The sequence below is a fragment of the Nelumbo lutea genome, chromosome 7 (assembly GCF_056320005.1).
Source record: "Nelumbo lutea isolate HS-2025 chromosome 7, American lotus-T2T, whole genome shotgun sequence".
Taxonomy (NCBI): Eukaryota; Viridiplantae; Streptophyta; class Magnoliopsida; order Proteales; family Nelumbonaceae; genus Nelumbo; species Nelumbo lutea.
In genome coordinates, this window is record NC_142690.1 from 53,372,216 (window position 1) to 53,383,595 (window position 11,380).

At 37.5% G+C, this 11,380-nt stretch overlaps 1 protein-coding gene across 27 annotated transcripts in view; it reads right to left on the reverse strand.

Annotated features, from left to right (window-relative positions):
• LOC148846413 (zinc finger CCCH domain-containing protein 65-like) overlaps positions 1-10,096 on the reverse strand; it is a 32,655-nt gene extending 22,559 nt beyond the window's left edge. For 10 of the 27 annotated variants that reach the window (XM_088953704.1, XM_088953692.1, XM_088953703.1 and 7 more), the window contains exons 1-2: positions 9,570-10,069; positions 6,333-6,517 (exon numbers count right to left, since the gene is read on the reverse strand). In XM_088953704.1, coding sequence (XP_088809830.1) covers positions 6,333-6,517; positions 9,570-9,678 — 294 coding nt within the window. In that variant the 5' untranslated portion in view covers positions 9,679-10,069. Of the gene's footprint in view, positions 1-6,159; positions 6,196-6,332; positions 6,518-9,569 lie in introns of all 27 variants that reach the window. The other 17 variants (XM_088953701.1, XM_088953699.1, XM_088953688.1 and 14 more) reach the window with 5 other exon arrangements.
• Positions 10,097-11,380: the final 1,284 nt, after the last annotated feature.

The window sequence follows — 11,380 nt, forward strand, 5'->3', positions numbered from 1 at the left end:
CTGAGACACCTATGGAAATAAATACAAGGCTGAGCAATGATATAGGTGAAGTATTTGAAGACCCTGGCAGATACCGACAATTTGTAGGCAAACTAAATTATCTAACCATTACTCAGCCATATATTTCATTTTCGGTTAGTGTGGTGAGTCAGTTCATGCAGAAACCTTTGGTCCCACATTGGAACGCAGTGCTAAGGATTGTGAGGTATTTGAAAGGAGCTCCTGGCCATGGCTTGCTGTACAGGAGTGGCGGAAAATTAGAAGTAGAAGGATACACCGATGCTGATTGGGCAGGTTCTATGTCTGATAGACGATCTACCACAAGCTATTGCACCTTTCTGGGGGGTAACCTGGTAACGTGGAAAAGTAAGAAGCAAACAGTTGTGGCAAGAAGCAGTGCAAAAACAGAATATAGGGCCATGGCACATACTGCTTGTGAATTAGTGTGGCTAAGGAATCTTCTACAGGAGATAGGATATGACATCAGTGCTCCAATGAAGCTCTATTGTGACAATCAGACAGCGGTTCATATCTCTTCCAATCCGGTGTTTCATGAAAAAACCAAGCACATCAAAGTTGACTGTCATTTTGTGAGAGAGAAGGTGCTGAATGGAGTGATAGACTACATATGTTAGTACGGAAAACCAGTGGGCAGACCTGTTTACAAAAGGTTTGAGTCAGGGGAGAGTTGACTACATATGTAACAAGCTGGGATTATATGATATATACTCACTAGCTTGAGGGGGAGTGTTAGTGGTGTTAGTGAAGGGGTATTTCGGTCTTTGCACCTGTTGAGAATGATGATGTGTACTGTTATGTTAGTTCGAGTGCCTCTTACTTAAATAAGGGCACTTAAGTCTTTTCCACTAAATTAATAATATAATAATAGGTCTGGCCGAAATTAGGAGATGACTTTTCTCTAATTCGAACCAGACCTTTTCTCTCCTTCTTCCTCTTTCTTCCTTCTCCTTTCCTCTCCTATTTATTGCTGTTTACTTTACTTTTCAGTCAACAAACATAACAGAACTCTAGGGCAGCTCGAACTTCAACAGAGGGAATGTGATTGCACCAAACAATTCACAGATGATGAGAATTATAAGAGTGCACCCTATCTTATTGATAACATTAAATATTAGAAATCCACCAAGCAGTCATTCATCAAAAAAAAAAAAAACCACCAAGCAGTCCCTAAACTACCTGTTGAGGGAAGAAAGGGATGAGTTCTAGAAGTGTCAAACCAGCTAGGTTCTGAAGAATCTAACACAAACCATGGCTGATAAACTCTGGTTTTGTGCAGGAAAAAAAGTAAAAAAAAAAATTGTCTTTATTACTTTTTTCTGTCTTAAATAGACCTTACCATACTTAGACTTGGAAAACAATTAGGAAACCAATATTAGAAAGACTCTTAAACTGAAACTAACTCTTATTGTAGGAATTCTAAACTGACAAATAACTCTTATAAGAAGACTCCTAAATTGACAAAATAACTTTTTTAATAAAAAACCTGAATTGGCACCTAAAAGGGGCTGTTTAAAAATAAAACCAAAGATAACATGGGGTACTTGGAGGTTAGATGGGCTGCAATTGATTATTTTGGAGCATCACAGGCTGATACTCTGCATCAGTTGACTAACCACATTTTCTTTCTTTGTCTGGTATTTGTTATCAACAGAAGTTTTACTGCTTTTTATTTTTTATATATATCTTGAATATCGCTGTGTTTGATGAAAGGGTATTCACCCTTTCTGTTATACAAATTTTCTTAAAAGCTGGAAGAATTAATGCAACTTGGTTGGGGCTCTTGTTTGATGAATATCCCTGTGTTTGAAGAAAGGGTACTCACCCTCTGTTATACAAATTTTCTTTCTTGAACTTTACCTAAATTCAGTGCCCAAAGGTCCAAAAACCCAGAATTTGGTTGCTGGAGGTTTCTAGAATGAAGAAAATCTGCAAAGACCAAACAATCCATGGAACCCAAGAGTAGGCCTCTGAATAGATCAACTGCTTGGATCTGCCCCCATCATCTTTATCCCCAGTTCCCACCACCCCTACTGCAGAGGATGAAACAAGGGTTTTGAACTTGAGTAGCTGAGAAAAATTGGAGGTTGGATTCTCTAGTACGCAGAGAAAATTTGTCTAAAATCTAAATGAGCTGAAATCATTCTTGCCGCCAAAATCTTTGGAAGTTGAAAAGGATTTTAGTTTGAATTAAAGAGTGAAGACTGTGGTGTACCCTTTCTACAGTCCAGGCCTAATAAACCCAGAATCAGTTCCCTTCTCTTTGGGCTGGAATTATCCTGAATGAATGACATAAAGTTGAAACAGAACTCCCTTTTCCTTTATATTTGAACCAATAAGAATCTATATATTCTTTTAATTAGAATACAGTTTTGCATATGGGGTACCTTTTTGTTAATATATAAATATAAATATAAGAAAATTTGGTGCTGATCTTCAGCAGGTATTAACTTTATATTCTCTTCAGGGCTTTGACTGCTGAAGATCAGCATCCCTCTTTTCCTTACAAGAAAATTTGGTGCAGCCGCATCCCCTCAAGAATTTGCTTCTTTGTATGGGAAACCTGTCTCCAGAAAGTTAATACCTGTGATCGCCTTCAGAAAATGCTTTTGGGAAGACGCTCCATTTCTCCTCATGTTTGTATTTTATGTCTCAGTGAGGGTGAATTTGCAGATCACATTCTTCTTCATTGCAGCTTCACTGAAAGGATATGGTCCCATTTCTTGAATATGGCAGGGTACAGCTGGGCTTTTCCAAAACACATTATGGACAACTTGAACCAATGGCAAGGAATAGGGCTTAGCAAAAGGGGTAAAGTCTTTTGGCAATCAGTGCCTCATGCAGTAATGTGGGGCATTTGGGATGAAAGAAACTCCCTATCTTTGACAATAAAAGAAGAACCTTGGAGGAGTTAATCTCAGATATTACCTATGTTTGCATCCTTTGGTTGGTGAATTCAGATCTATTTAAAGGACTTTCAGTCAATGATATTATCAGAAATATTCAACCCTTTCTGTTTCTGCCTCATCCTCAGCAAACTCCCTTGAGGCATCCTATTTCCATCGGTGAAGGTGTGAAAACCCTTAATTTTGACAGTTGTGCCTTAGGCAATCCAGGCTTTGCAGGTATTGGTGGTACAGAAAGGGATGAAAGGGGCAATATCTGCTGGACTTTTAGTGGCCTAATCGGTTGGGTCGACTCCACAAAGGCTGCAGTGATGGCTGCTCTCACCGGAATCAGGATAATTAAGAATTTGGGTATTCAGAATTTGATCATTGCAGGTGATTCAGCAAATACAATAAAATGGTTAAGAGACAAAAAAAGGGGCCCTTGGAGACTTTATCACTATCTGACTGAAGCTTGGGATTCTTTGGATGGATTGAATGTTAACTTAGTTTGGATTCCTAGGGAATACAATCATACTAGAGATGGGCTAGCTAAATTTGGTGAGTACTTGGAGCATCTATATAGCGACAAGCTTCCTCCTTTGTAACTTGCAGGGGTTCCCCCTCCCCCCCGTTTTGTATATCTCCTCTTGTTCCCCCCCCCCCCTTTTATTCTCAATAAATCTTGGTTAAATTTTCTCAAAAAAATATAAATATAATATCCCATCTAAATACAATTCTTTTTTCCCCTAAAAGTGAAAAGAAAAGAAAAGTTCATCCAGGAATATGCCCATCAGATGATGTATATCGCAGTCATCCAATAATGTGTATATAGAATTAATTTTCTAATCATCTGATCTTACCCATTTTAGGCATTCATATGATGGGATTGTTTGTGTCATTTGATTGGATCACATTTGGTCTGTGAGATCAATTGGTCCACACCATCAAATGATGGTCGTCGTGGGCCAATTACAAAGTAGCACGTGACAGGCAGGGGGGGGGGGGAAGGAAAGATACGTAATGGACCCACAGTAATAAGATCTTGTGGGAATTTCTCTTCTGATGTAAAGAAGAAGTTAATGTGTTTGGTGCCATGTGTTGGTACTCAACTCAATCCACAAAATGTCACCTGCATGGTATCTCTAGTCCATCCATGTCAATGTCAATGCCCCATTCTCCATACCTATAATCCACCTTATATTGGCCTTTTCCTCAAGTCATGTACAAATGTTATCCTCTTCAAATTCCCAAATTTATTACTCTTAAGAACCGCCCATAGCAAAGGCTTGTTTCTTGGATACAATACTGCCAATACTGTGCCAATATGTTGATTTTCTATGTTTTAATATTTAGCTTATACCTTATTATGAAGGTTATAGATAACCATCAATGAAAGATGGTTGCTGGTTGCTTGGAACCTAGGGAGTTACTCTAGAATTCATGGTTTCTTGGTAAAAAAATTCCGCCACTAGGCAACAAGGCAACAAGGTGGTGTGATTTGGCCATCTGTTTATATAATTTAATAATGGTTTGAAACCCATATATAATTTAATAATGGAGTTGAGTTGAATTATATATATCATTCTGCTATAGGACCAATCACTCCTTAAGCGGCAATGTAGATCTGGCCACCTGGGCTTCCTAGCTCTTGATGAATGATATCATGATATTGGGATATTGTTAAGCCAGTTCTTAAGGGTAGGGTAGGGGCAAATATCTATTCTCAGCCTTAATGCTGATCAAGTTTGATTTAACAGACAATCAGAGGGAAAGTTTTGCTTCTCTTTTTACCCCAGTAGTAATATCCTCGGCAATTCATTATAAGTTTGGCTATCTTCATCCCATTCAATAGGCTGGAATATACTTCTAGAAGCTAAACAACCTGTTGCTTGGTTCCCTTTTTTCTGGAACTGTACAATGTAAAGCTACGCAGCCATCTTCTAGGAGCTAATTAACCAACCTGCTGGAAGGGTGTATATATATATATATATATATAATATAATATATATAGAAGATATCAAGTTTCTTGAACATGGCAATTACATAATCTTTTATTAATCAATAATTGAGGCTTTGGGACATTAGGTATTTTGGTTGGTATTCTGTTTATTTAATTCTAATAAGTTGAAGATGGAGTTGTTCTCAGAGATAACCCCCAAAGTGCCCTTTTTTAAGTAAGATTCGTGGTTTATAAGTTTTGGGTTCAAGTTTTAACTACAAGGTATGGAAAGTTACTTTGACATATGCTAGGGTATGGATTTAAGGTTTTGATGCAAGACTAGGAATAGACTACCTTCCAAAGGTTGATTTTTAGGTAAGAAGAATCATGCAATATATATGTGATTAGATGGTTAAAGATCTTTTGCTTTTGAAAAATTATAGTTACTAATTTGACTACTTTTTGTTTTTTTCTTGTTATATTATTTTTTTCTTGCAGATTGTAGACGAAAGAGAATGTAGATGGTGTTGAGATGAAATACATTTTTTCTTTTCTTAGAGTAGGAAGTGAATTGTTTTTTGCATTTTTTATTCCATACTTTTTTTTTTGTAGATGGATTGTTCTTTTCTCTTTGAATTTGTATCAATCAATATGAAACAATGGTTATCTTTCAAGAGATAATGTGAATGAATTGTTTTAGATAGCAAATTAAATGTTTGTAAATAGGTTTATATAAGCTTTGTATATGATAAAACAGTTTTTCAAAACACAAATAAATGATCTTTAGAGGCAGTCACAAGTGCCTCTAAATAAGACCAAATAATACTTTAGTGGCAGTTTTAAGTGTTGCTATAAAGCTTAAATAGGATACTTAAAATTACTTTTAGAGGCATATAAATTTGCCTTTTAATTAAAGTGCTCCTAAAAATGTATATTTGGTGGCATTCATACATGCCTCTGTAAAATGCTTTTAGCGTCAATGTTTTAGAGGCAAGGTTATGTGCCTCAATATCTCGTTTTTGGAGGCACTAATCAGATGTGCCTCTAATTATAAGTCAAGTGGCTCTATAACATTTAGAGGCAATCACCTGAGTGCCTCTAATTCTTTTTAGAGGCATTTTTTATTGCCTCTGTAGGTGACTTTTCTAGTAGTGATCCCCTATTTAGTAAAGATAAATTTCTCTTTGGTGGATCTCATTAATACTATATCAAACTCATTGTATAAAAGACAAGGTGTCCACATAACACTTCCCTATCTACATAAAAAAAAAAAGAAGTAATTGATTAGTTAACAAGAATTTAACAAGATCTCACCTCTACTGGTTCTGGTGATTCTGGTGATTGCTGTGGCTAAATAAAAGAATGGTATTCCATCATTAGACCACAAGAAGAAAGAGAATCAAACTATGACCAATTCAATCCATTCATATCCAACTTATAATCTGATTAATGAATTGATGAGAGTCAATAGCAATCAATAGCAGTACCTGATTTTTCCTTGCAACAAGGTGATTGTATTTTTGTAGAAGCTCATAAATTTTATTTTTCTTCTCCTGCACTGTGGAATCATTTTCAACATTATCAACACCTTCATTCTTATCGCTTTTGTTAGTGTTCTTTTCCAATCCTGAACCTTCTTCACAATCTCCAGTTCCCCTTTCACATTTCCAACCTTAATTAACCAGAAAAAGCTGTGAGAAAACCATTCAGGAATATTAAAAAAATAAATAAAAGATTTTTCTGTCAACTGAGCATTTATCGATTAGAATATATGTGTCTGTGTGAAAGTATGTATATAAAATGTGTCGAATGCTGCTTTTTCTTTTCCATTTTTTAGTTATTCAATTACATGGTTGGTATTATAAGAAGATTCGCATCACTTATTATGTTACTCTAATGCATATGAACAGATACATTGGTTGGTCTTATTTCCAAAAACGATTTGTAAATGGTAATGGTGTTTATTATTCAAGTTGGGCTGGATTTGGTTGGATCAGTCTTTGTGATGTGTGGCTCATTGTGACACTAGCAAGTGCACTAGCCGTTCAAGTAATAAAGTAGTGAGTGAAGTATCGTTCCCACGAGGATTTAGGAAACAATTACCAATACTAAATTGAACATTTCTTATCTGATCAACAAATAAATCAAAACTCTAATGAAAGCTAAGAAATCCTAAATTAAAATCTATCTAAATCATTGGTCCAATTGCCTTCAATTCAGGTTAGAAGAGTAAGCAGTAAATGTCAATCTCAGAATTCAGCAATCTATCAATTTGGATCATTCGAATGAATCATGATTGAGCCTTGGTTTGGTGAAACCCCAAGGTCATGAACAGCCTCTCTCAAGCGCATGTTCATCCTATGCATGAGTGACGGTTCTTCTATCTCTAGCAAGAATCTAATCCCCATGCATGCATTTCTTCAAACACTTCTAAGGCATCAATTCAAATCTGAATTGATCACCAACTGAATTGTGCAAGTTATCTCTAACCTTGCACTCAATTCAGTTCTTGAATAGTAGATCTGAATTCCTAGAGTCTCTCTCAAGCACTCTAGGAATTCCAAGCTGTAGATTAATTCGCCCAATCTGAAATTTGCAGATCTGAATTCTCTTTCAAGCAATTCAGATCTTGCAATCTCAGATCTGAGAATTCAGATCTGAGTTTTGAAGGTTAGTTGGCCGAATTGATCTGCAATCACACCCTTATTCAAGAAACTTCAAATACAATGCATGATCATTTGAATGAATCAAAAAGAATTAGATTGCTGAACTGAAATTTTACAAGCTGAAATACATCAAGGAAGAATGGAAACAAGGAGAAAGAAGAAAGAACATTTAACTAAGAAACTGAATTCAAATCAAAAGAGAATGAAACTACAAATGATTTATTACAAAAAATATTTGAATCACAATCCCTCAATTCGAACTCACCTTCTTCTTCTAGCTTGCTTGTCTTGAACTTCCTTCAGCCCTTCTTCTTCTTCTTCCTTGCGCCTAGCCTTCTTCTCTTCTCTTCTCTCAAGGTGGCTGAACCTCTAAGAGTGGGAGAGCCTTTCTCTCAAGCAATTGAACAACTTTCTCCCCTCCTAGAGGCCTCCTTATATAGTTTTTCAAGGGGCTCTTGCCCCTTCTTGAAGCCTCTAGAATGGGGTGTATTACACCCCTCATGAACCTTCTAGAGTGCTCCCTCCTTCTCTTCAAGAAACTCCTACAAGTTGCCGCCCCTAGCTCCCTTTGGGCTGCTATTTGGGCTACAACTTAGCTTGCTTTTGAGCTCATGTGGGCTACACTCTAGGCTGTTATTTGGGCTAAAAATGGGCCTTCCTTGCTGGGCCGAATTCTCCTCATAGCTAGGCTTTATTTTCTGGGGTTTTCTCAAGGAATTCACTTGCTCTTTTTGGGCCGAAGTGCTCTCTCTTGCTTCCACGACCGGGCTGGACTGAAATTGGTCTTTTTGAACCTTCTTTTCTTGCCTTTTTCCTTCCTTCTCTTGGATTGATTATCCCTGAACCTATTCTTAGCATTAAGCTAAATTAAGGCAAAAATTAATAAAACCGGCATAAAAATCCATGCTAAAGTCCTCAAAAATTATAGATAAATTGTAAGTTCATCACTTTGGCCCACCCATTTGTTAAATTACTGAGACCTAATTTCACAGGCGCAACCATTCCTATTTGTTTTCTGATTTCTGAATTCTGATCATTTCACTGGGTTCACAAAACTTAAGATGTCAACAAGGCAAGAAATGTTCCATGGGGCAGAGAGTAGAAACGTTGTATAAATTTTAAGAGGCAGTACTCATTAACATATTATACCTCATACAACCATACAAGGTCACTCCATCAGCCCACTAGGGACATTTGAATTGCATTTAGCACCCTCTGATCAATCAACAAACAGCCTTCTTAATCACCTGAAATTCTACTAATATAGATTCAGATCCGTATTGGCAACGTTCTAGTCTGCTGGAAATACAACGGAGGATTAACCAGAGAGAGAAGGGGTGTTTGTTTTTTCGGTGTTGTTAAGGGTAAGGGGTCTTGACGTTTGCTTGTTGGGTCCATTAGTTGTGTTCTCCTTTCGGATGATATCTTATCATCTTCTGTTGTATCTCTTTTTCCTTTTCCATGAAATTTTCTCTCTACTCTTCAAGTAAGAAGAGAAGGTCCTACGATGGAGGGCTGTCTGATAGTGGGGCTTTCTTTCCAAAACATCAACCAGAAAAGAGGTGAAAGTGAAACTCTACAAGCAGAGCATCGTGACGGATGCTGGAGCTCTATCCAAATTCACTAACTTTTATTTTGTTTTTGATCAGTGTATCCCATCTACTACTAACATCCATCGACATCCGCGCCAGTCATCATGGATTCGTTCCTCAAGCTAAGTCTGGAAACAAAGCAACCTTGTTTTAGGGGCCGAGAGCATATACAGTCGCCTCGGGTACAAAATCCATCTCGAAATGTAGCTACTCATGCATAAGTGAATTTTCTGGATCAACCATTGAATAATCTCCCAAGGGATGTTCGAGGATTAGACGAAAGTGAGGAAAATTTTAAGTATTTTTGTCTAAAACCTATCAACCAAGATTCTAGTAAAGACCAGAGTTTGATCGAACAAACATCATCTTCAAGTCGGAAGAGAATACTTAAACATAACAACCGAGTTTTTAGAGTAAATTCACCCAACTCAACATTAAAATCCCAAGAGAGAGATCAATTGTTCACCTGGGACGTTGAAGTTGAACTCCCAGTCTTTCATCGACGATCGGATGCCCAAAGCCACAGATGATACTAAAATCCCATGGACAAGTCTTGAAGTCAAGAACGCAGACATTATTCTCCCTGGTGCTGATCGGACGCTTAGCTGAAGATAAGAACGAGAAATGCGAACAGACGAGAAAATTCACACCAACCCAACAACAAAATTACAAAAGCACGAGAGAGAGAGAGAGAGAGAGAGAGAATGAGCTATGAGTGTGCGTGTATCTGTCTGTTAGACTTTTAGACAATCGAGGAAACCTTGGTCTACAGGCTCATTGATTCATCTATGAGTAAACTTTAATCGAAAGATAAAAAGTTTCTTTTTCGAAAGTTTGATTGGACTGAGATGGACTACAGAAGACGAATATGAAGAGCAAAGACTCTAAAGCTAGTATCTCTACACTCTACTTTACAACTGCTACAGTGCTACTCTGCATGCTTAGAGGCGAAGGAAAATGCTAAGCAGGGTCGTCTTCACTCTTGCAAAAGCCAAAAAGCGACGCTGACGTTGCTCATTCTTTTTAAGGGAAATTACTTAAACCTCTCCCGAAGTTTTGATATTACTTAAACCTGTTTTGAATTTTGACCCCTCCAAAAACTGCCCCTCATGTTTGGGGGGAAATTATATTTACTTACCCCGTTAGTGTGACGTTAAAAACATAACAGAAATTGATGATGTCACGCTCTTTAAACTCCTAACTAGTATTGACTGGGGTGGAGGTAACAATTCTATTAGAGGGAGGGCGTGTTAATCGTTTAGCTAATTGATTAAATGTAATTTTACTGTTTGAAAATTGACTGATGCTATCTTTATTGTTTTTAACACTGTTAGTATACGTTAATATTTTGTTAAAATTCATACACGTGATATTGGAGACATCGTTTAAAATTTTTTAAAACCCAATATTTTACCCTCATCCCCTTCCTCCTCTGACCTCTTTCTATCTTTCCTTTATCTTCCTCCAATCATTTCCGTCAACATCACATCGTCATTGGTTTTGAACCTTATAAATCATGACCCGACTCTCTTCGTTCCAACAACGAAAGCCATTGATGCATAAGCAGTGCCACCGGAGAGATCGATGGCAGCAGAGTTCACGCCAATTTAGAACACGATTTGATCTGCATTCACACCAATCTCTTCCCTCTATCTTCTTCCAACCTGTATCATCAATACCAAATCAGTCATTTTCCAAATCAACATTCTTGTTAAGATCAACCCTTTCGTCCCACTCCCTCTCCCTTTTCTTCTTCTCCTCATATCTTCTTCCTTTTAGCATCAGCAAACTTAGTGGCAGCGATAACCCCCTCCTCAAGTAAATGCAAAAGGAAAACAGAAAAGAACTAGAACAATAAGATTAGGAGGTTCATCTTGATTCTCTCAACAGCACTAACATTCTCTCAGCTCTAACTCATTTATAGCAACACTGATGGCCAATACCTCCACCATGTGTTTGTTGAATACCGCAAAAATTTCCTTCACCAAACCCCGTCGTACCATCGCCAAGTGTACCCCGAAGAACGCTTCACCCCATTATTCAGATCAAGTAGCGTCAACGATCTTTTCTCCATCTCATAAATCAGCGGTTCTCAGCCAGTTCCAACAACAACAAAGCATGTTATTGCCAATCAAAAACGTTATAATTCACTCTTACATGCATCCTTTGGGGTTCCATTTTTTTATCATTTGCATTGATCTAGAGATCTTTGTTTTGGATCAGTGAGAGGCATCGAAACTCGGTGGCTTGTGTTGCAGGGGAAGCTTCACGTCAAGA